Source organism: Typopeltis vanoorti, chromosome 8, assembly GCF_054136105.1.
Source record: "Typopeltis vanoorti isolate ZY-2024b chromosome 8, IOZ_Tvanoo_1.0, whole genome shotgun sequence".
NCBI classification, from domain to species: Eukaryota; Metazoa; Arthropoda; class Arachnida; order Uropygi; family Thelyphonidae; genus Typopeltis; species Typopeltis vanoorti.
Genome location: NC_143556.1, coordinates 141,161,303 through 141,188,154, shown reverse-complemented (window position 1 = coordinate 141,188,154; position 26,852 = coordinate 141,161,303). Strand labels below are relative to the sequence as shown.

The 26,852-nt window shown below is 36.4% G+C and overlaps 1 protein-coding gene across 1 annotated transcript in view; it reads left to right on the top strand.

Moving 5' to 3' along the window:
• The window catches only part of LOC150104392 (uncharacterized), a 127,607-nt gene that overhangs the window by 43,105 nt on the left and 57,650 nt on the right, over positions 1 to 26,852 (top strand). The window contains exons 3-4 of the mRNA XM_090396469.1: positions 7,437 to 7,547; positions 25,840 to 26,021. Coding sequence (XP_090252595.1) covers positions 7,437 to 7,547; positions 25,840 to 26,021 — 293 coding nt within the window. The remainder of the gene's footprint in view (positions 1 to 7,436; positions 7,548 to 25,839; positions 26,022 to 26,852) is intronic.

Sequence of the window (26,852 nt, the reverse complement as noted above, 5' to 3'; positions counted from 1 at the left end):
AGAAAACATCAGAATTGACTCGAATATTTTTCCACAGTCTACTGTAATCTAATTGTTTTTCTTTAGAGCATTTAAAAACATCCATTTCTAATGAAACTACTCCTGATATGATGCAAAAAAAAAACTCCAATCATCAAAAAAGTCACCATTATTTTTCCCAGAAAAATTACTAATCACTGTGGTATATCTCTGTATTCACAGAGATATACCATAACATACATTCTGAGCAAAGGTGTGCTGAAATTACTCACATAGGAACCATAATAATAATAAGCTACTGTATATTAATTCTGCTGGATTTTATGTTCTTTATGGAATGCTTCTTCAAGGGGGGGGGGGGGGAGAGAGAGAGAGAGAGAGAGAGAGAAGAAAAAAAAACATAAATTAAGATGTTATAATTTAAGCCAACTACAACTTAAAAAACTAGTAAGCCAAATAGCTAACACTTGGGGTGCTTAAGGGTCAAAGCTGTATAACTGAGAGGAGACATACACATAGCCTTTAAAGGAATGCGGAGAACCAACCAGGGCTTCTGATCTAATATCCAATCTTAACCCTCTCGTGGTGCACCCTGTTGGGTATCTACTTGGATACTGAACGAACGAGAATGGGCTGGCAATTTGGGATTTAGCCGACCAAATTGTATTCTTATTGGCTTAAACCAAAATAAAAAACAATGGTACAACATGACAGAATTTCATGCTAGCTGGGGCGTCGCCCGGTTAAACAAGGCCCCGATAGTTTTCACCAAGGAACCAGGGCAAACAGCGAAAAGTCAGCTACTGGAACAAATCTGAAAACAAACTCCAACTCAACATCACCAGAGTTAAAGATCGGTACTATCAACGTAAGAAGCATGAATGGCAAAGAAATGGAGCTAGCTGAGGAATTAGATAAGTACCAGATCGACGTAATAGGGGTGACTGAAACAAAAAAGACCAGAACTGGTGAGATCTTTCTGAGCAATAAATACAAAATGTTATATTCAGGCAATGACAATCAAGGAAAAGAAGGAGTAGCTATAGTATTCAACATAAAATATGAGGCTAATCTTCTTGAATGGCAGTCAGTCTCAAGCAGAGTAATGTGGGCAAATATAATCTGGACAATGAGACTTATTTGTGCCTACGGTCCCACAGAAGGTTCTACTAAGGTAGAAGTGGAGGAATTTTTTGAGGCTTTAGAAAAAGCAACTGACACAATGAAAAAGGAAAAGTTGGTTCTTGTTGGGGATCTAAATAGCAGAGTAGGAAATGATTGTGAGACATACAAAAATATTTTGGGAAAATTTGGAGAAAAAAGCAAAGCTAATAATAATGGCAAATATCTGTTGGATTTCTGCTCAGGACATGGACTGGTTATTACTAACACCACGTTCCAACATAAAAATGTGCACAAATTCACATAAAGAGGCAAGGAATAAGAAAAGTGTCATTGACTATGTTATTGTTGAGAGTGATGTTTTCTCCCTGGTGCAGGGAGAAAACAACACCAGAGTGTACAGGGGATTTGAAATTGGAAGTGGTCACCATTTAGTCTTGAGAAGGATAAAATTGAATTTCATATTGAAAAGAATAACATGTAAGAAAGTTTTAAAGCGAAGAAAAGTTGAGCAGCTCTCAGATGTGAACTGTAGACTAAAATACACAAAGATTATTGAAGAATAAATGAAAGAGTTTGAGAACAGGAATCAAACCTTGGAGATTCAGTGACAAACTCTGAAGAAAACATTGATTGATTCTGCCAGAGAGGCATGTGGTGAGGTTGTCTGCAAGGATAAAAAAAATCAGAACTCCCTGGCGGACACAGGAAGTTAAAGAGGCAGTGAAGGAAAAGAAGAAAGCATATCAAAAGTTCCTGTGAAATAAGTCAGTTGTGCTCTTAGAGAATATAGAGACAAATGCAAGAATGCAAAATACTGTGTAAAACTAGCTAAACAAGTCATAAAAGGACTTTTGCAAGAATATAGAAAACAAATATCAAGAAGGTGGCAAAATATTCTGGAGGTTGTTGAAGAAGCTTAGGAATGGAGGAAAGAGTACTGTAAAAGGAGTTAGAGATGATGAAGGTGACATGAAAATGGGAGAAAAAGATATCCTTGAAGTATGGAGTAATTACTTTGAAAAACTGCTAAATGAAACAAGCAGTGATGACAGGACAGTGGTAAAAAATACTGACCAGGCATGCAGTCAGGAAATCATATCCATACTTGAAGTAGAAAAAGCCATCGAAGACTTGAAATGTGGAAAGGCAGCAGGAGTAGATGATATTCGACCAGAAATGCACTGGTTGAACTGCATAGTTCAGAAAGCCTGGACAGAGGGACGAATTCCTGATGATTGGAGTAGAGCTCTCATAGTACCCATATATAAAAAGGGAAATAAAACTGAATGTGAGAATTACAGAGGTATTTCCCTACTGAGTGTTCCTGGCAAGATCTATGCAAGTGTTCTTGAGAAACGGTTGAGAAGAATTGTGGAAGAAAAGCATGGTGAAGAACAAGCTGGATTTTGGCCAAATAGAGGCTGTCAGGTTCAGGTCTTCACTTTACGACAAATAGTCGAGAAAGCATGGGAATATAACAGAGATCTGTATTTAAGTTTTGTCGATTTGGAAAAGGCATATGACAAGTGCCAAGAGAGAAACTATTCAATACGCTGCAGTTATAGTGTCAATGGGGCATTATATCAAGCAATACTTAGTCTTTATTTGAGTTGTAAGTCAGCAGTTAGAATTGAAGGGAGTACAGTAAGTTGGTTTAATGTTAAATCTGGTGTGAGACAAGGATGTACATTATCCCTTCTGTTATTCATTATCTATATGGATCACATTATGAAGGAAAGTGGTATTAAATGTGATATCAAAATTAGAGATGTTAATGTGAGCTCTTTGCTTTATGCGGACGATGTTATACTTCTAAATAAATCCGCTACAAGTCTGCAAGATTCTCTGACTAAATTGAATAGCTGTTGTAATAGATATGGTATGAAGGTCAGCAATAAAAAGACAAAGACAATGAAAATAGGCAGAATCATTGAAAATGTCAACTGTATTGTGAATGTAGAACCTGTGGAACAAGTGAAACATTTCAGCTACATAGGCACAATTTTTACTGAAGATGGTAAATTAAATATAGAAATAGACAACAGAATCAACAAAGCTGGTATGGAGGGAAGTCAACTGAATAAATTCATATGGAATAAGAGAGAAATTAGTCAGAACACTAAATTAGCTATACAAGACAGTGTTCAAACTAGTTTTAACTTATGGATCTGGGAGCTGGGTCCGAAGTAAAACACATGACCAAAGACTAGAGACCACAGATATCAGAGCTTAAGAAAGATTAGAGGTGTGAATAGATGGCATCAATGGCAATATCATATTAAAAATGAGGATATTAGGAAAGAATTTGACATTGTCAGCATCCAGGAATGCATTAGTGAGCTAATCTCAGGTGGTATGGTCACTTAATTAGAATGGGTGAGGAAAGATTAGCAAAACAAGTGTTCTCCGCCAGGTTGGCAGCAAAATGACCCAGAGGAAGACCAAGATATAGGTGGATTGATATGGTACAAAGTGCCTTAGACGATAGAAATATAAGATCTGATAATGTTGGAGTCTTGACAAGTAACAGACTGATTTGGAGGAAAATTGTAGATAGGCAGTTAGTAATGATGTAATTTTTTTCATGTGGTACTATCATATCCTGTACACCTCTTGAGGGTACATGGCAGGAGTTTGATAATGATGATGATGAAATAGCTAACAAATTTATATGTACATAGTAGTATCATTTGTATGAGGTGCTGTTTCTGTGAAAAGTGTAATGTGCATTACAACCCTCCACCCACTTCACATGTTTAGTGAAAGAGGACTAGACTTTGTATAATATAATTTCTTGATTTTTATCGCAATGAGTAGGGATGTGTGCTGCCAGAGAACGCTTAATGACTTAATTTGTTGTTGGAAGGCTACTGACTTATGCTTTGCTTATTGACATATTCTGCCATGTATTTTCCCAGAACAGCTTGTTTTGTCCTACTTAACAGGTACTAAATGAGCAGTACATTTTGTGAACTTTTTATTTTGAAGGAAAGCAGGTAGCATTTAGGTGGACATAAAGATATGGAGACTTCACATAGAGAGGTGAAGGCTATCATGTATATGTCCCACACATGATTCAGTGGATTCACCACTATGGATGAATTTATTCATGGGATCCTTCAAAAACAAGGTATAGAGAATGATCACCGAGAATCACGCTCTAGCACATCTGTGATATATTTATTATCTTGCCATAATCTGAGGAACAGCTGGAAGAATTTACCAAAACAGTCCCTCCCTCCCTCCCCACCCACCCACACTTTCTTTATGGCATAATTAAAAATCAAGAGGTCTGTGCTATTTCTGAATATTCTTGGTGGGCTGAAAAGTTCTGATAAACACCTAGAACAAAATATTGGAAGTTTTTTCCCACTTGGTTAGACTATAATAAATTTAGTTTAATCCTTTATCCAAGTGTAAGTAAACAAAGTTTGCATCTAAATTATCTTCAGGAGCTTGGTCCACCTTTGCGAGTTGCCTCAGTCCTGAAGATACTTCAGGCGCAAACTTTGTTTGCTTACACTTGGATAAAGGATTAAACTAAATTTATTATAGTCTAACCAAGTGGAAAAAACTTCCAACATCTTTCTCTCTAATCCAGAGTAATTTAATAATAAGGTGAGACACCTTTTGGCAACTCGTATAGGTAAATATGACTTCTCCATTTCTTCCACCTTAGTATCACCGCCTCTGGGTCTGACTCCCACTGACAAGACCTCAATAAAGGTCGAAACCAATTGGAAGCTTGGGTGCTGTAGCCCATGAAGTAACTAAGGCACAGCTGTTGCTGTTACCTCTCAGATGACATGTGAGCAAATGAGCGGCTCTGCTTAATGGTAGAGCCAACGATGAAAGTTCTTCTCAGTGGCAGGGTGAGCCTGTTACCGAGGGGAACAATGCTGAGTTTTTGGAGTTTAACCTGTACTTGAACATTCAATAAAGGTCAAAACAGGTCTGGGTAGTGGCCTTCCCTTAATGCATAGCATTATACATGTCTGCAAGGAGATGTGCTTTGCATTATGGTAGATACTAAGACACGTGATGAGAACTTGGTTCACCTTTACCATGAGTTGCTTCAGTCCTGAAGATACTTCAGGTGCAAACTTTGTTTGCTTACACTTGGATAAAGGATTAAACTAAATTTATTATACCCAGAACAGAAATGATATTAAAGCAACACATATAACCATAAGAAAGAACATAGTGGTATCAGAGTTATGGAAATAACTTATATTCTTATATCCTCGTATGTTCTTTCTTGTGGTTATATCAGTGTTACTTTAATATCGTTTTTGTTCTAGGTGTTTATCATAACTTTCCATCCCCCCTCCCCCAATATGTATGCTGTGTACAGAATACCAGCATATCACAGAAGCTTCACCAATTACTTAAGAGAATTACCACCCACCATGGCCACCTAGCACAAAAAAAAAAGTAGTATAATCATGACTTAGAGCTCCTCAGGCTAACCTTAGCACGAAATGTGAATATAAAGTAAAAGAATTAAAAAAAAAACATCCTGCTCCAGGGAAGTCTCTAAGTACCTAGACATCTGGGAGGACTACATATGAGCCATAATGTTACAATATATCCATCATATGATGGATATACTATAAAAAGATGGTATTGGATACTGTAAATAATTAGATATTACTCTCAAGATTATCCCTAATACCATTTATTATTATGAAAATTAAACAACAGTGGCTTATACACATAACCTTTTTGGTATATTACTGGTTACCCTCCTTCTCTTGGACTCATCAGTACCATACATCACTTTCTGATGCCCATTAGTCACCTGATCTTATTCATATCACAAATCTATTTGGTGCATATCATCTCTGGGTTTATATAATAACTTCACATGTAGAATCCTATTACATTGGAACAATTAAATTGGTTACTGTATACCCTATTATAAAATGTGAACATATTGCTAAAGCAAGATATCAAAGCATAACAAAACAATGCTGTCCTCTAGAAAGTATGTTAGTTCTATCTACCTTTGGATACAATTCCTATCCACCCTTTTTCCCATACCTTGAAGATAATACCATAGATACTGATTGGTTTATAATTTAAGTAGGATTGTTGCATCAATCCTACCTAGCTCCACCCTTGTATAATCTCGCTGTCCTTCCATTCATTAGGAATCATGCATGTGCCGAGACTCATGATGAACAACCAGATTAGAGGACATTGCCAACTTTCTTTTACCTTCCTTCAGCATTAATGTCAGTATTCCATCCATTTCTTCCCCCTTTTCCCATGGTGTCTGAATTGAACTGTTTTGAGTATATTTGACATTCTCATACATCCAAATTCATTCTAAGATTTGCACTCTTGGACTTTTCATGGCTTGTTCAACTTCTTTTCATAATCTAACTTCATCTTCTCCACCATGGCCATCATTCTGGCCTGCTGTTTATACTGTTCTCAGCATTATCATGGTTTGCGCAGTATTGGATCTGCAACATTCTCTTTTCATGCAATTCCTGTTTTAAAGTGCTATTCATTCATTCATTTCATTCCCACTTGATTTATTCTCCTAACTCTGGGAATGGAGTCAGATAGCTTCCTTCATATGTCCTTTGGTCACTTCCAATGTGCTGCTGATTTCCTCTACCATGCAGTTGCTTATACAAAGGCACTTCTTCCAGTTGCCTTTTTTTTTTTTTTTCAATAATCATCTCCCTTACAGCTCTGCATACATCTCTTAGTCAACACTCTTGTATTGTCACCTCTCATGTTAAAAAAAAAAAAGCTGAAGATCACCTCAATCTTGGTCTCTAGTACCTAGTTGTGTATTTTGTCTTATTAACCTCTATCTCACACTAAATAGCCTTGAATGCACTGCCTGTATTGCTCATAGAAGATATGAAAGGCAGTAGAATAGCAATCTTTCATATTTTGTCCATTCTTAATATACTGAACCCATGACATTTCTGTGTTTTCTGCTATGCTTGTGGAAGAAGATAATGATATTCTTCTCTGTCAAGTGGATCTCACTAATGCCAGTAAGTTACTTTTTATTATTTCATTTCTATTTGAATTAAATCATATTTTTAGGGGGAGGGGGTAGTGAATTTTGACTAAAATCACTGTTAAGAAGTTCCAAGAATTTCAGTTCCTTGTCTTTTTTATTTTCCCAATAATATATGTTATGAAATACTATGCTGTTAATAGATGATGAGTTATGTTTATATATGTAGATGAGGGAGTTCATTTTGGATTTGTAAATTTGCTGACTGGTTTGAATGGACAAACATATGTGTATACAATTTTGAATATATATATAATAAAAGTAATTTATTTCTTTGTGTTGTTAGAGCTGTTCTGGCCATGGAAGCATGGTTGAGTCTGATAGAGAAAGCTCAATTCTGCAAGGAGATGATGTCCAAAGCATTGTGCAAAGCCATGTTAGTCTGCATTCATTTGAGGTAGGTATTTGATCTTGGCAATAGTATTGTACTGAATTTAAAAAAAAAAAAAAAAGTGCTAGAGCACTAAAATTTTATTTAACTTCACATCCTGTTATTTCCTCTCCCCACCCTTCATTGATTACTTCAATTCTTAAAGAAATTGTTTGAATAAATCTTATGGCACAATATGCAACAATTTTAAATAAAACATTTTTGCAATATTCATTTTTAAAAAATTTGGTTTAAGAAAAAAGTGCTTGAATACTGACCTAGTGTACATCAGCACCATTACATTGCTGTTGTTGAAAAATTAAAAATTGCAGTGATAAATAACATAATCTGTTGCCAACTTTATTCAGGAATGAAAGTTACAGTTTATTCATTAATTTCAAAATATTTCAATTCTCTAATACAAAATCAGAAGTACTAGTGTATTCAGTCAAGTAGCCTGGCTATGCTTCACTGATAGGCAGAATTTATTGATCATGCTCACATATGTCCTACAGTTTTTATACTAAGCCTAGTGTTATCCACACATGGGATTGTCATGTCATAGGTCTTGGGAGACCTCTTTGTGTGTGGAGGCTCATTTAAAAAAAAAAAAAAAAAAGTTTAGGAAGCCTTGTAGATCAGTTTTGACAATATCCTTTGGTTGGAAAGAACTTGGGTATGAATCCTATCTAGAAGCTTTGTTAGGGTTCCCCCCTCTCCCACACACACACTTCTTAGAAATTTGGGGTTTTTCATCTGCAGAATAGGTAAATCAGATAGAAAAACATAGGAAAACCTATCAGAGCATTAATTAGGTCTCAAAGATGAAGATTGGATGTTAGGTAATAAGCCTCAGTCAGTTCTCCACATTCCTTAAAGGTGGTGTGGAAGTCATACTAAAAAAATTTAAATAATTAAAATTAAATATTAAATATATTTTGTAAATATCTTCACTTTGAAGAAGAAAGATAGTGGAAATTGTAATATAACTGATTATAAACATGCAGTAATAATGAAAATTTTATATGCAGGTCATCAAACAAACAAACAAAAAGTGTAACAACACTAGAAATCATCGATCGAGTGCACGATATGGTATTGGATGACCGGCGAGTCAAAGTGCATGAAATTGCTGAGACTATAGGCATTTCAAAAGAATGTGTACGATATATTTTTGCATGAAGAATTGTAAATGAAAAAAGCTTTGCGCAAGATGGGTGCTGCACTTGCTCACAGCAGATCAAAAATGCACTCTCATGAAAATCTCTTAACAGTGCTTGGAGCATTTTAACAAGAATAAAACTGATTTTGTGCATCGATTTATTACTATGGATGAGACTTCGATTCACCGTTACACACCAGAATCCAAACAGCAGTCAAAACAGTGGACAGAAGCCGGTTGTTCAGTGCCAAAGAAGACAAATTCTTGTAGAAAGGCTATACATTGGTAACACATGACTATTAAATTATTTAAGGAATTTGTAGCGTACACTAGAATATTAATTAAAAGAAACTTTAATGAATACTTCGTATATTTCAGCAATGTCACATTGCCATCTTCATGGGAAGATACAAATATGACACATGCATGCAAGAGCTACAAAAAGCAGAAGATAAGAAACCACTCTTGTTCCTAAAGTCCTGAAGGTGCCCCCTAGCAGCTATATTGGGTTGTCTTATCCATTGGGTTGATGTTCTCATGATATAAACCTCCCAAATTTGGGGTAGTCTCATGCACTCAAATTTGTTGAGGTTTTGATCATTTTTTAGAGCTGAGGCTGATTCTATGAATAGTCTTTCATACTTGAACTTGCTGGTGTATTACTTTAGCTTTCTTCCAACGTATGCTGTGGTGGGTATCTAGAGCATGGTCTGCAAGCCCAGGGTGGCTGTACTGTGAAACCAGATGTAGTTTGTGATTTGAAATAAAGATATTCGTTGTCCTACCTGTTTGGCCAAAGTAGGACAGTTTACAGCTGCAAGGGACCTGGTATACCCCAGGTAGGTCCAGGGGAAGTGGTTGGTCTTTGGTAGAATGGATAAGGGATGCCAACTTTTTATATGTTTGATTGGATGTTAGGTAATAAGTTTTTTATTACCTAACATTTTGTAACAAGAGGTCATGTCATATTTTTTTAAGGATTTTGGTTATTTTTCCGAAGTACCCCGGATGTAGGGAATGGTGATAGATTTAGTGTAATCTTTATTGCGAGGGGGGGGGGGTGTCCTGTTACATAGTGTTTTAATAACCCCATATTGTTGTGGGGGGGACAAGATTGCTGGTGAATGTATCTGCCTGTATGGATGGGTTTTTTATAAACAGGGGGTTTTCTATAAACCACTAACCATCAGGATGGCTAGTGATTAGAGTGTCTAGGAAAGGGAGGCTGTTGTTTTCCTCTTTTTCCAAGGTGAACAGGATTCTGGGTTGTTGGTTGTTTAAGTGTGTTAAGAAGGAGTGGAATGTATCTGAGCCATGTGGCCAAATAGCAAACACATCATCCACGTAATGAAGCCAAATAGTGGGTTTTTGTGGGGAAGAGTTTAAGGCGTTCTCTTCAAAAGTCTCCATAAAGAAGTTGGCCAAGGGTGGAGAAAGTGGTGAACCCATGTCTGTCCCCTCTATCTGTTTGTAGAAGTTTGTATATTCCAGTATACGTTGCAAATTCCTTAAATAATTTAAAAGTCAAAGAAGACAAAGTCTGTTTCATCAGCAGTAAAAGTCATCGCATCAGTGTTTTGGAATGCTAAAGGCATTTTGTTTAACTTATCTTGAAAAGGGTAAAACAATAACTGGGCAATATTATTCTGATCTTTTAACTAGACTAGACGAAAAAATCGTGAGAAAAGACCCGGTTTGCAGAAGAAAAAAAATCATCTTTCATCAAGACAATGCACCTGCCCACAAAAGTATTTTGGCAATAGGAAAATTAAGGGATCTGCACTATGAATTCTTGGAACATCCTAACCGGGAATATTACTCCGATCTATTATAGTATGCCCATGCTTTAGAGATCTTTGCTTGGAGACTTGCCAAGAATAGTTGATTCATGCTGAAGAGGAGAAAGAAATGAAGGATGTACGAATTGGTCGCTAACACTCGAAATCACGTGCTTTCTAGGTAAAATTTTGCAACTGTTATACAAACAACATAGTTAACTACAATGATCATAAAAGAAAAGTTAATTTTCCGACGTGTAATAATAAACACCTCACCCCACAATACGGATTGATTACCCTATTATCGGAATGGATTCTCCTTCTGTTGACATGCGCAGAAGTGTCGAAGGGTCTCGAATCTGTGGGCGTACTATAATCAGACTATATGAAAAAATTTGTGAGAAAAGACCCATTTTTCAGAAACAAAAAAATCATCTTTCATCAGGACAATGCACCTGCCCATAAAGGTGTTTTGGCAATGGGAAAATTAAGGGATCTGCACTATGAATTGTTGGAACATCCACCCTATTCCCCAGATTTGGCTCTCTCTGACTTATATCTTTTTCCAAAACTAAAACTCTTTCTCGCTGGTCAGCATTTTTGTTTGAATCAAGAGGTGATTGCAGCTGTAAAAGGGTATTTTGCAGATCTTACTGAGAACCACTGCATGGACGGGATAATGGCGCTGGAGCATTGCTGGAATAAATAAATATATTAGGAATAAATATATATTAAATATATTGCTGGAATAAATATATATTAAGGGAGATTATGTTGAAAAATAAAAATGAATTTGAAATTATAAATTCGTTTTTTCATTGTTGGGCTGAGAACTTTTCAGACCACCCTCGTATGTAAAAGATATTTCTACTGTTTCTGCATTTAATTTATAACATGTTCAATGGGAATTGTTTTGTTTTTATTTTCACATAAAATTATTTGAATGTTGCTTTCATGTCACTTTGAATTTTAAAAAAATGTACACAAATTAACAGAAAAATATAACATCTTTTGGAAATCTGAACAGATTTAATCTGCATTAGCAGGACTCGAAAAAGGTTTGTCCTGGCCCACTAGTTAGGCAACTTTTTTTGTTAGTCTGATATGTATCATAGTCACTTGTATAATCCTGGATCTTGTCAGTTTATAAGCTTTTGTTAATGCTATGGCTAATTTTTACTCTTTATAACTACCAATGTTGAAGTAAATATGTTGCTACTTATGTATTAATGTGTTTATCAGCTATGAGGAAAAAATTCATATAATTTATAAGTGATGCAAGACTATTTGCTATTATTTATTATTATTATTATTATTTCTTAAAGATACTGTTTTGCTACGTTTCTGCATTTTCTAACACGTGCTTAAAATAAAACTCATAGGTCTACACACACAGCTACATTAAGTGCACTTCTAAATTCTGATGGGCTCATTGGATGGAGTCTGTGATGTCATTATGACACAATGGCAATTCAGAAAAAATTTGGGAAAATAAATGCTTCTTTCTAAGTTTCAATACTCTATTAACAATCATATTCCATCATTGGGTGAGAAATAAGCTAATTACTGCTGTCGATTGCATATTTGTTTATTTTAAGTTACCATTTCGCAGTATGACTGAGCACTTGCTGAAGATAAAAATTATGTGTGCATTTCCTGTTCTCTCATTATTTGGTTTTCATTATGAAAAATCACTGATAATCAACAAAACAGGCATTGGTATATTATGCCCACGCTTTAGAGATCTTTGCTTGGAGACTTGCCAAGAATAGTCAATTTATGCTGAAGGGGAGAAAGAAATGAAGGACGTACGAATTGGTCACCAACACTCGAAATCACGTGCTTTTTAGGTAAAATTTTCCAACTGTTATACAAGCAACATAGTTAACTATGTTGAATCATAAAAGTGAATGTTGATTCACTTTTATGATCTGAATAGAGATTATAAAATGATCTCTATTCAGATCATAAAATGATCATAAAAGAGAAGTTAATTTTTCGATTTGTAATAATAAACAACTCATCCCACAATATAGATTGATTACCCTATTATCGGAATGGATTCTCCTTCTGTTGACATGCGCAGAAGTGTCGAAGGTCTCGAATCTGCGGGCATAATGACCAACATTCTGCATTTGATATGGTAAACGTACAGAAAACTATTTACAACATGAAATGGAGTTGGCATTACATAAATAAAAATCCATCAGCTTAAAATTCTCACTCATCATGGATGAGCAGATGAGTCCATTTTCAAACCATGCGCTTTAGCTATTTGTTCAAATCTTTCAGCTTGTTCACTTATGCAGAGTTTTTTTTATTCAAATCTGTAAACTTTTTTTGTTTGTGTGTGGGTGGGGGCATCATAACTGGATGAACAGAATAAACAGCTTATTATTACATAAGAATTATTACATCTTCCAGGGAGACGACAGACTCCCTGGAGGATGTAATAATAATGAATAAACCTCCCATGAAGAGTCACTAACTCATCGTGGGAGGTTCATTCAACTGACAAAAGTATGATATTGAATCATAAAATCCTTAATAGTAATTGCATTAACAACACATTCTGGTGATGTGTTCCATTCATGACAATTCTCCATGAAAAAATCTACTCCTCTTCACCACACTCTTACATAACTTCCAGGGATGATCTCTGGTTTTTCTCCATTCGCCTTCTACTCTTCTTATAATCTCATCTGGATTAATCTAATAAATTCCTCTCACTAACTTAAATAATGTCTTTATCATCTCACCTCTTTTCCTCCTATCTGCCAAACTCTGCATTTTGCATTTTTACAACCTCTCTCCATAGCCAGCAGTCCAAATTCCTGATATTGTCTTAGTCACTCACCTCTGGATTCTCTCCAGATTTGAGCACAATAGTCCAAGTGTGGTCTAACCAGTGCTTTATACAGTGGCACAACCACTGCCTTATTCCTACATGTTAGAGTACCTCTTATCATAGTAGCGCTACGATGTGCAGCCTTTGCAACACTAGCAATATGCTCTCTAAATTTCAGTCTACTGTCAACCATCACTCGCAAATCTCTGATCACATCCACTTCCTGCAGTATGGCACCATCAATATAGTACACAGCCTTATATTTCTGCACTCCAAAATGTAACACCTTGCACTTATTGATGTTAAAACTACAACCCCACTCCTTTATCCAAGTAAAAAGTCTATTCAAATCTTTCTGAAGGGAATTAACATCAGTAGTGCTACTTATAATTCTTCCCAACTTTGCATCATCAGCAAACAACTGAAGATCCCCAGTCAGTCCACATGATATGTCATTTACAAACAAGTTAAACAGCAAGAGCCCAAGAACAGAACCAGGGCATGCTACTTTTTTCTGAGACACTGCTCCATCATACACAACCTGCTGATATTGTTCAGAGAGCAAAGCAATCTCCAATCCATCTAACCAATATACTATCTATTCCCACCTTCTGCAGCTTGTACACCAACTTATATAGCAATCTATCAAACACTTTTGCAAAATCCAAGAATGTCACTGTATATGATTCTTCTTTATCTAACACACTTGTTACCTTATCATAAAATGCAAGAAATTGATAAAACAGGACCTACCCTTTACAAATTCATGCTGACCATCATAAAGAATGTTATGTCTGACATCCCAATCTTGTATTCTATTCCTAACCAATCTCCAACACCTTGACCACAACTGCAGTTATACAGACTGATCTATAATTGGAGACTTCTGTCCTAGACCCATGCTTTTGGAATGGTACTATTTTGCTTTCTTTCCATCCTTAGGAACCTTACCCACTGCAAGACTTACATTAATACTTTCATCAAGACTTTTCATTCATAGCCAACTGTTGTACACATTCCTTAAAAATATGTGGTGATATGTCATCCATTTCCACAGCCTTATTAACATCTAACCCAAACAACACCTGATACACACTATTCTTTCACTTCCAATTCACCTAATACTTGCCTCCCTTCCATATACTGCACAGCATCATTTACACCAGTATGATGCATGCTGATGGAAGTGCTCATTCAATAATTTCACTATATCCTTTGCAGCTGTTATTCTGCTGCCATGACTGTCTACCATTGCCAACCTGCCATGATTATTCTTTCTCTTGCTTGCCATATAGCAGAAAAATCCCCTTGTGTTAACCTTGGCCTGACCAGCTGATCTCCTTTCTAGCCTTCATGCATCTGATCACCACCAACTGTCTTGTACCTCCTCCATAGCATTTTCTTTTGATTTTACTGTTCATCCACCTAATCTATTTACTGTTTAACCCTTGGTAGCAATTATACATTGCTTTTGTCAGATACTGCCTTGTGAGTTTCCATGCATTGTCAATATCTTTTTCACTCAGTTCATGTATACCCACAAGGCAGTCGGTAGATAAACTCAGTGGAAATGGAAATATCCATTTTTGGCTGTAACCTTTTCTTGTTTCATCACTATCCAAACAAACACCTCATGATGTCTCTCTCTCTCTTTCTAGCCAGTGACAGTGTCAACACCTCATTAACAAACTTCATCTTTTGAAGTTATCACCAAATCCAAAAGTCTCCCATCAGGATCACCTTCTTTTTTACATGCCCAACTATTTGCCTAAACATTTCACAATCGGTATGCTCTGCATTTTCTGGCCTATAACAGCATTCTATCAGATATACTAACTTGTTAATTTCAACTTCACACTACACAGATTCAAAATCTGTGCATGCACTATCAACTTCCACACTTTGCGAACACAATTCCTCTGCAATTATTAACAGCAACCCCCCCCCCCCTTTCACATTTCTATCCTCCTCTGACAACACATAACAATCTCTGTGTTTGAGACCATTCTACCAGCACCAACATTCTCTATTCTAGCTGCTATACCACACCTCTCTCTCTCTCTCTCTCTCTCTTTGATCTGACCATCCCCATTTCCCTGATCCTGACTCTGATTTCCATTCCTACCTGTCTCATCCTCACCTTTATACATTCCATCATCTTTGTGCTGCCACACCCACATCTTCAACCTCATATCCATTTTCCTCCTGTTGTACAATCTGTTTAGTTGAGCTATCCTGCTTCACAAGTAGACTCTGATCATTTACTACATTAACTTCTTGACTCTATGCCTTCTCAGAAAACAATAACCTTTCTAAACATCCAACACTAGATCCATTCAAATGTAATCCATCAATTTTAAACCATTCCAACTTCCCTTCAAATTCACTCCACAGATTTACAAATTGAATCCCCTTTGCATCACACAACTCGGCCATCTTACTATTCGTTATCTCTACTCTCCTTCTCAATTCATTGTTGTAATATCTAGGCAACACACCTACGACTTTCCCAACAGCACTATTCTTCTTTATCTGCTGCAATAACTTCCTCAAGTATCTATCAACATTCTTTTTTTTTGCCCGAATTAAGTAATTTGTGCTCATGACTACCACTAATTTTGACACCCGGTCTTTCCTTTTCTGCAACGCATCAGTTATTTGCGTCATTGTTCCACCAGGAAAGCATGTTTTATGCACTTTATTAGTCATCACACCTCTAATGATAGTCCCCATACAATAATATACGACTTTCCTTTGTAATACTAGCTTTCTCATTATCATCAGCCAATCTCTTCTTTAGATGTTCAATATCCTCTTCCAGATGTTTCAGTTTGCTTTTCATTTTCACTAACTCTTACCTAAGCTCTTCTACTACGGTCCTGACGTTTGCTCCCATTTCTAATCACTCTAATCTATCAAGACACTTTTCATATATGTTAATGCTTTCCTTCTTTTTTTTACCCAAACAGTCCACAAATCTTTCACATTTTTCAGTGCATACATATAGAATTTTCGCAAATCATCTGCTGTGAAAAATCCAAGGCAGAGCTCGACTTTTGTACAAAAATCTTCCGTGCTGCCAACATACATTTCTTTGTAGATGCTATTTTCAGAAGCAGAAGCAGTATGAACAAACGAGTAGCAAAACACAGTATAAACAACAAAAAGTTTCAACAGCAACACCACTGAAGGACACTTGTATCTAAACTGAAAAAAATGCAACACAATTTGCAATCAAAAGCCATACTATAAATTAATTAAGAACACTTTTTTTAGCACAGCTCAAATCTATCACTATGTTCAATCGTGGCACTAGCAACTATCTCATTATCTTTCACAATTCACCAAAACATGCCTGTTTGTACAGCCTTACAATGCTAACTTTTATGATAATCTACTCATATGACAATTTTCAAGTATGGTCAGTGCCCCTTTATATGATGCCACATTCACTCATATAATGATTTTAGTGACATGACATTGCCATGAATCAACAGCTGCACAGTTTCACGGACTCAGTTTACTTATGACATTGATGGTCACCGCATTTTTGTGTTTTGCTGTCAATGTGCTTTATGTTACTTTTTATTTTATTGTTGTTAATAATGGCAGATCAAAGTAAGGCACTGAAAAGAAGAAAACTAGTCAATGTATTACTTTGATTAGTTTTTTGATTCTCATTATTACAAGAGGAATCTTTATATGGACTTTTTTTCATTTGTAGGAGAGTTAGCCAGTCTCATATGGAGGCAGCAGGGTTTTTCATCCCCTGTACAGGAGATGAAAAACCTTGAATTGCGTGTGTTCTGAACTATTCAGAACACACTCAATTTACAGAAAAAAATTACTGTTGGTAGTGGTGATGGGTAGTTGTGTGTAGTAGAAGAATTAAGTAGTACGGGAGACTGGTAGATCTCTATAGCGGAGTGAAGTAGATTGCCCTCCTGTGATGATTCCTTGCCTCCTTGTAGGTGTCACATACTAATAGTAATAAATAAATTAGATACCAAGATTAAAATTATTAAATTTAATGAGGATGGTGTATTGAACACTGAGACAGGCTGCAGGCTAAACTTTCCTTGCACTACTGTTGTTACAATTGTTAAAAACAAAGATAAAATTCTTAGCTAAGTGAGAAGTGCTACATTTGTACTACAGTTATTGGTAAACCTGACAGTCTTATTGCTGCAATGGAAGAATGTTTAATGGTGTGGAATAAATTATTATTATTATTATTATCCAAGACCCCATGGAATCAAAGACTCATCTAGGAGGGCCTTTTATCATACACTCAAATTCTCTGCAGACACCACGCTCTCATGCAAGGCATTCCAATCATTCACAACTCTGCATGCAAAAAAACCTGCTTCTCACTCCCCTGCTCACACCCTCTTTATACAGTTTCCAGGGATGACCTCCGGTTTTTCCTTGATCTCCCACTGTTTTCTGTAGAACCTCTCCAACATTGATCCTATAACAACCCCTTACTAACTTATAGCTCTCTATCGTATCTCCCCCTCTTCCTCCTATCCACCAGACTGTAAATTGCATCTTCTCAATATTTCCTCATATTCAACATTCCAGAGGTCAGAAACTACTTTAGTCAGTTGCCTGTGGATTCTTTCCAACATCTCTTCATCCTTCTGAAAACCATGTGACCAAATCTGGGCACAGTAGTTCATGTGTCATGTGTAGCCTAATCAGATCCTTATACAATGGAACAAGAATCTCCCTACTTCTACAAGTCAGTGTCTTTGCATCATTCCCAGAAGCCTTTGTGTTGTCTTCACAATTTTGACAATATGTCCCCACCCCCTAAATTTCAGATCCTTATCCACTATCACCCCAAGATCTCTTATTTCCTCCACCTTCGACAGTATATCCTCACCAAGCATAAATTCTGCATCGCATCTTTGTTTTCCAAATTTTAATACCTTACACTTTGCAACATTGAACTCGCATCCCCATTCCTGTGCCCAATCACTCAGTTTATTCAAGTCTTCTTGTAAGTCCACAACATCTTCTCTACTCTTCATGGTTCGTCCCAACTTTGCATTCTGTAAACCTAAATATCTCCATTCAAATCTTCGCCAATATCATTAATATACAAAATTAAACAGTTATGGCCCTAAAACAGATCCCTAAGTCACACCGCTAGCGACTTTCCTTTTCCTGGATATTGCTCTCCTCAATACACAACTTGCTGATACCTATGAGATAGCCAGTCTCCAATCCAATGCACTAATCTAATATCCAATCCCATCGTCTAGTTTGACTATCAACTTATCATGCAGTAATCTATCAAAAGCCTTTGTGAAATCAAAATATATTATTATTATTACATGACACTTCCAGGGAGTCCAAAGACTCATCGAGGGAGGGCACCTACTCTCCACCACTTATTTCACCAACTACAACAAACCGCATTCATCATCTATACCAGTGCCATCTACCGCCGACCACCACCACTGGTATTTTCACAATCACAAACATCCATGCCCACGGCAGGATTTGAACCCACAGCCTTTTGGCTGGAGAGCGGATACACTAACTATTCGACCAACCAGACCAGGTATTACTCTGTATCCCTTTCCTCTGTCCAAGGAAGCAGTCACCTTATTGTAATAAGTAAGCAGATTACTTAAACATGACCTGCCTTTAGCAGATCCAGGCTGTCCATCAAAGATAATACCATTATTGTCAACCCAGTTCTGGATCCTAGTTCTCACAAGCTTTTCCAACAACTTAACCACAACATCTGACACACAGATAGGTGATAATTTGATGCTTGAGTTCTGTCACCTCCTTTATGAAACGGCACAATCTTGCTCTCCTTCCACTCCTTAGGAGCTTTACCCAATGCGAGACGCATTAAAAAATATATCAAGGCAGGTGTCAACTCCTTGGCACATTCCTTTAGAATACGTGGTGATATATTATTAAGATGACCAAACTAGTTGCCATGTTATTTTCCTTCAGTACTTTTTCATTTGTTTTGTGTTTGCAAAAATTATTCTAAATTTTTTGTGTAATTTATGTAAATAAATTCTTCAATTTATTCAATTAATATTTCAATTAATAAAATTCTTCAATTAATACTGCTGGCAGGAGATTTAAATGCCAGAATAGGAAACAAAATATACAAAACAAACATAAGTAAATTTGGCGAAGATACAGGTAATCAAAATAGTCGCAGATTGTGTGATTTTGTCATTTATAATAATATGAGAATAATGAATTCAATGTTTAAACACAAGGAAATACATAAATATACTTGGTCAGCCAGAGGATACAAATCAATAATTGACTACATTATCACAAATTTTAAATTAGTGGAGTTAATTTTAGATGTAAGAGCATATCGAGGCTTTGAATTAAACTCTGATCATTATATGGTATCAGCAAAAATTTGTTTTAAACCAAAGTGGCTAAAAACACATAGAATTGAAAATTTTTACCAGCCAAGCTACAAAATTTCTTCATTACAGGATCCTCAAGTTAGACAACAATATCAAAAATGCACAAACTTAAAAACAAAAACCACACATGACATAGAAGATAAATGGGAAAATTTGAAACAAATTCTCACAAAAGCAGCAACAGAAACCTTAGGAATAAAGCACAAATGGATTAGAAAAAGAGGACTACGAGACTGGACTGGAACAAAGAAATAGAAAATATAATAAAAACTAAAAAGGATAGTTACCAGAAATGGCTGAATTCCAAAACAATAGAAGCAGAAATAGAGTATAAAAGAAATAGTTCAATTGCAAAACGAGAAGTATGGAAAAAACATAGAGAAAGATGGAATAATTTTGTAACAGAACTAGAAAAGGATTTATTTAAGCCACAACCCAAAACCTATAAAGTAATAAAATTCATGAATAAAGAAATAAAAGAAAAGATAAAAATACAAACAATAGATTTAGAAAAATGGGTGACCTATTTCCAAAATCTCGGGACAGATGAGAACAATGAAATAAAATTTTATAAAAATGACCTAATAGAAAATATCACAATGTTAGAACTGAAAAATATAATAAAGAAGATGAAAAATAGGAAAACACTAGGAGAAGACAATATAAATATAGAACTATACAAAAATGCATGGGAAAAATTTAATGAAAGACTTCTGAAATTTTTTAATATGGTTTGGATGTCCGGAAAAACCCCTAACTCTTGGAAAAAAGCACTGGTTATCCCAATCTATAAAAAAAGGAAATAAAGACAATTGCAATAATTATAGGGGAATTAGCCTGCTGAATACAGGATATAAAATATATGCAGGAATATTAAAAGAGAAACTAAGCAGCATTGTAGAAGACAAATTACTAGAAGAACAAAATGGTTTCCGAAAAGGCCGATCCTGCATAGATCCAATTTTTATTTTAAAACTATTAATAGAAAAGAGAAGAGAATTTCAAAAAGAAACACATGTGGCCTTTATTGATTATGAAAAAGCCTTTGACAAAATTAGTAGACAAAAATTGTTTAAAATATTAACCGATTTAAACATACCAAACCAACTTTTACAATCTATTCAAGAAATATATACAGGAAATAAACATACATATATCTTCAAGGCCCACTCTTCCTAATTGGGTTGTGGGGGCAAAAGCTGCAAGAGGAACTTCCAATGGTCACGATCCTCTGCCACCAAACTCAGGTGTTCTGGTGGGATTCCCAAATGTGTCCACCCAAGGTTTTGGATATAGTCTATCCAGTGAGTCCTTGGCCTTCCACGTGGCCTCCCACCCTCTGGCTTGGCAAAGAGGGCCTGCTGAGGGAGCCTCTCTTGTGGCATTCTGACTAGGTGCCCGTACCAGCGTAACTGTGATCTCTCAACACGGAGAAGTAGCGGTTGAGTATTGAGGGTTTCCTGAATTGCAGAGCTTCTGACTCTGTCGACTTTTGTCAGCCCTGCAACCCCTCGAAGGAACCTCATTTCATCCACTTGGATTCGTGTCCGCATTCTTTCGGTCATTACCCAACTCTCATGACCATAGGTGAGGATGGGGACATAGACTGTATTGAAGACAGCCAGCTTTGCCTTCTGGCTTAACTCCCGCTTCAATACTACCGAACGGCCAAGCTCCTGCAATATTGAGCTTGCTAAGCCAATTCGAGTATCTAGCTCTACGTCCCATTTTCCATCATTCGTGAATATGGACCCAAGGTATTTAAACTTCTCCACCTATCTCATTGGGACTCCACTTACATTTAGAGTGCACTGGGATGGTTGTCTTGAGACCACAAATGTTTCAGTTTTGGCCACACTGATCTTCATTCCGGCATCTGCACAAACAGCTGCAAACCTATCCAGGGGCTGCTGGAGGTCATCTGTGGAAGAGCTAAGCAGAACTAGGTCATCTGCAAAAAGCAGACGTCCAATGCTACATTTTCCAATTCTAACACACTCACTGCCTCGGCTGTGCCTATCAATCCAGTCCATAAATAGTATGAAAAGGAGGGGTGACAGAACACACCCTTGGCGGAGGCCAACGGAGACTGTGAAAGGTTCAGACTTTGTGCTGTTTACCCTGACACAAAACTCTGGGCATTCATACAGGGACTTGATGGCAGCTAATAGTTGACCATCCACTCCATACTCATGTACTATTTGCCAAAGCTTATCCCGAGGAACCCGGTCATATGCCTTCTCCAAGTCCACAAAACATGTGTAGACATTCTTGGCATATTCCCAAGATTTCTCAAACAATTGCCTTAAAGTGAAGATTTGGTCAGTTGTGCTTCTACCAGGACGAAAGCCACATTGTTCTTCCTGGAACTTTGACTCAACTATGCTCCTGCACCGTCTTTCCAAGCACTTAGCATACACTTTCCCGGGCAGGCTGAGCAGAGAGATGCCACGATAATTACTGCAATCCTTCTGGTCTCCCTTCTTAAAGACTGGTATTATTATGCCTGTCTGCCACTGCTTTGGTGCTCGCCCAGATATCCAAGCAGCCTGACACACTCGAGTCAGCCAGAGAACACTGTCTCGATTTAAGGCTTTCAGCATTTTGGGCCGAATTTCATCATCACCAGCAGCCTTGCCCAATTTTAGCGATTTTATTGCTAAATGGACCTCTTCTGTTGTGAGACTAGTCATTGCCCCAATCTGCACTTCTTGGATGTCCACAACTGCTGGGCCACCCGGGTTAAAGAGGCTCTCAAAGTATTCCCTCCATCTGTAAAGGATATCCTTCTCGGTTGTTAAAAGTGCACCATCAGAGGCCTTAATTGCCCTTGCTGTGCACGATTTCCTCCCTCGAAGGTGGCAGATGGTCTGCCAGAATACTTTGTTCGCATTTGCATAGGATGAATCTAATCTTTCTCCAAAGGATTCCCAAGCTTTCTGCTTTGCTGTCTCTACTGCCTTAGCAGCAGCTTTTCGTGCCTCAGCATACCGCAAACGCATCTCAGGTGACCTGACTCTAAGCCACGTTAGGTAGGACTCCTTTTTTGCCCCGACAGTTTTTTGGACTTCTTGGTTACACCAAGGTCTCCTTTTCTCACTGCCGTTGCCACGCCGAGCCACTTTCTGCCACACCATGAGAGTGCAGAGGCAGTGACAGCTGTTCTGAACAGCTTCCATTCCTCCTCAACATCTGCAGTATGCTTGGGAATCTCTTTGAACCTGGAGGAAATGTCATCTGCAAAATTCTTCCTCACAGCCTCATTTTCCAATGTCTCCCATTTCACGCGGTATAGCTGCTTAGGCCTACCAGCGTTGATGGTAGCATCTGGTTTCTGAAGCCGTAGAGTGCACACAACAAGGTGGTGGTCAGTTGACAATTCTGCCCCTCTTCTCACACGAACGTCCAACACGAATATGTCTGCTGAGACTATAAAGAAGTCAATCAGAGACCTTTGTTCTAGTGTATCCCTGTACCAGGTTACTAATACAGCATTACATGATTAAGGTTACATTATTATTAATCTCCAATCAACAATTTCCCTCCAAATTAATCTATTACTTGTAAGCACTCCAATATTGTCATATCTAACATTTTGTTCTTCTAGGGCAGTTCTGACTGAATCAATCTCACCTAGACCTTGGTCTACCTCTGGGACTCTTTCATGCCATCTTGGGATCAAACACCTGCTTTGCTAACCTTTCCTCACCTATTCTATTTAAGTGGCTATACCACCTTACATTAGCTCTGCTTACAGATTCTTGAATAATAATAGTGTCAGGTTCCTTTCTAATATCTTCATTTTAAATATAATTCTGCCATTGATGTCATTGGTTCAATTCCCTAATTTTTCTCAGAACTCTTGTATATGTGCTCTCTAGTCTTTGATCAAGTGCTTTATTTCTAACCCAATTCTCAGATGCATAGCTTAAAACTGATTTGAACACTGTCTTGTATTCTGCTAGTTTGGTGTTTTGGCTAATTTCTCTCTTATTGCATATAAATTTATTCAGCTGGCTACCCACCATACCAGCTTTGCTTATTCTGTTGTCTATTTCCAGATTTAACCTGCCATCTTCACTAAAAACTGTGCCTAAATAGCTGAAATATTTTACTTGTTCTATAGGATCTGCATTCAGTATGCAACTGAAGTTTTCTATGCACCTGCCTGTTTTCATTGTTTTGGTCTTTTTATTGCTGATTTTCAAGCCAAATTTGTTATAGCTGTTATTCAATTTAGAATAAGCTTATCTTGCTCTTCTTATGATTCTCTGAAGACTGCATCTAGTACATTCTTCAGGGAATCCTGAAGACTGCACTAGATGTGTTTAAGAGTACAACATCTGTATAAAGAAAGAGCTAATTTGGACACCTCTAATTCTAATATCTGGCCTAATGCCACTTTCTTTTCATAATGTGATCCATATAAATTATGAATAAGAGTGGAGATAATGTGCATCTTTGTCATATCCCTGATTTTACACCAAACCATCATCCTGTAATTCCTTCATTTCTAACTGCTGACTGACAACATAAATAATAGACTATGTATTGTTTTGTATAATGTTCCATTCACCCCATACAATTGTGTTCTGAAAAGTTTTTTCCTCTGGGCACCTTGTATGCCTTTTTCAGATCTACAAAACTTAAGTACAGATCCATGTCATATTCTCATGATTTCTCAACTATTTGTCTTAAAGCAAAAATCTGATCTTTGAAACTTCTATTTGACCTGAACCCAGCTTGTTCTTCTCCAAGTTTCTCTTCCACTATCATTCTCAACCTCTTTTCAAGCATGCTTGTATAAATCTTACCTGGAACACTTAATAGAGAAATTCCTCTGTAATTCTCACATTCAGCTTTATTCCCCCCCCTTTATATGTATATATATATATATATAGATAGTTAGATGGGTACTGTGAGAGCTCTACTCCAATCATTGGGAATTTGACCTTCTGTCCAAGTTTTCTGAATTATGCAGTGTTGCCACTACAAAACTTTTATGCCTCCATACTTAAGCATTTCTGGTTGAATATCATCTACTTTAGCTACCTTTCACATTTCAAGTTTTTGACAGCTTTTTCTACCTCAAGTATTGATATGTACTCCTCTTTGCATTCCTCTTGAAAGTTTTCTAGTATGGTTCTGTCACTGCTTGGTTCATTTAACAGTCTATCAAAGTAATTATTCCAGATATCCTTTCCTTCAGTTTTCATGTCACCTTTATCATCTTTGATTCCTTTTACCAGCTCTTTCCTCCATTTCTAAGCTTCTTCAATAGCCTCCAGAACATTTTGCCACCTTCCTGATATTTATTTTCTATATTCTCCCTATGACTTTTGTTTAGCTACTTTCACACACAGCTTAGCTTGCATACATTTTTCTCTATATTCTTTTAGGGCATCTACTGTCTTATTTGCTAGGAACTTTTTTGTATGTCTTCTTCTTTTCCAGGGTTGCTTCTTTAACTTTTAGTGTCCACCATGGTGTTCTTATTTTTCTAGCTTACAGACAACTTTACCACATACCTCCGTAATTGAATTATTCATTGTCTTCTTCAGAGTTTACCGATGAGACTCCCAGGTTTGATTCTTGTTTTCAAATTGCTGCAAATTTTTTTTCAATAATGTTTCCATAGATGAGTCTACAATTTACCTGTAAAAACTGCTCAACTTTAATTCTTTTTTTAAAACTTTCTTACATACTGTTCTTTTCAACATGATATCCATTTTTATCCTGCATAGTACTAAGTAACTTTTTTTTTGCATCCCCCCCCATTCATATTTGTTCCATAAATTAGCATCAGTTTTCTTGTGTCTCAGAGTAATTACTGGCTATCCAGATATTAATTTTATATTAATCTGGAATAGCAGCATTTATTCTATTAATATTTGTAAACTACTTAAAATTTTTGTTGATAATACCTATTATTTCTTGACTAAAATTTCAAGAAAATTAGTACTTGCTATTGTTATGCTCATAAATAGTCCTTAATCAGTCTTGAGTTTTTTGGGTTTTTTTATGTTAATCAGTAAATGATGTAAAGTATTTTCTTTATTTCAGGACCATTATGAAACATCATAATATTTTTTTATTTATTTTTTCTTTGTAGTCCCGTGCAGAAAGCATGTCTAGTGTGTATAGTGCTGCTGGCAGCCATTATGGTAATATTTCAGTTAGTGGAGACATCCTCTTTGGATTGAATTATAACCAAAAATCTTTATGTTTAGAAGTCTTTGTTAAACAGTGTCGTCACCTTGCAGCAGTAGATGTAAAACACAACCATTCAGATCCGTAAGAACTTTTTGCTATATTAGCATTGCTTATATTGGGATTTTTTATCAAATATGTGAGGATAAAAATTAGAAAAGTTGCATAAAAATGATTTTGAGAAAATCATGTAAGATATGTCTGAGAATATTTTTAAAATGATTATTCAAAGCATTTGACAAAGTAAAAAAGATATATTCTTTCTTTCATGCTTGCACGGTGATCAGAATACATTTTGAAAAATTATCAAGACAACTACTGTGTTATAGAGTATAACTTTAGTTTAATATAAACCAAAATCAACACTCGTTTTGACCTTCATATCAAGGTCATCTTCTGGAGCATACACAATATATATAGAGAAACAAGCTGCACTACAATCTACATGGTTTGCTAAAGTTACTGACCAACTGTTACTACAATTATTGGTCTGACCTCTGGCTCTGGTGGAAAAAAAAACAAAAACCTTTACTACATCAAAGCTGGAGTCCTATTATTATCTATTAGGTTACAAAACTAAGAGTTAGGCTGGAGAGCAACATGTTTATATATATATATATATATATATATATATATATATATTTTTAAAAAAAAAAAAATAAATAAATAAATTTATTATTTATTTTTATTTTATTTTTTTAAATATATATATATATATAAACATATTGCTCTCCAGCCTAACTCTTAGTTTTGTAACCTAATATATAATAATAATAGGACTCTAGCTTTGATGTAGTAAAGGTTTTTTTTTTTCTTTTTTCACCAGAGGTCAGGCCAATAATTATAGTAACAGTTGGTCAGTAACTTTAGCAAACCATGTAGATTGTAGTTCAGCTTGTTTCTCTGTATATATTG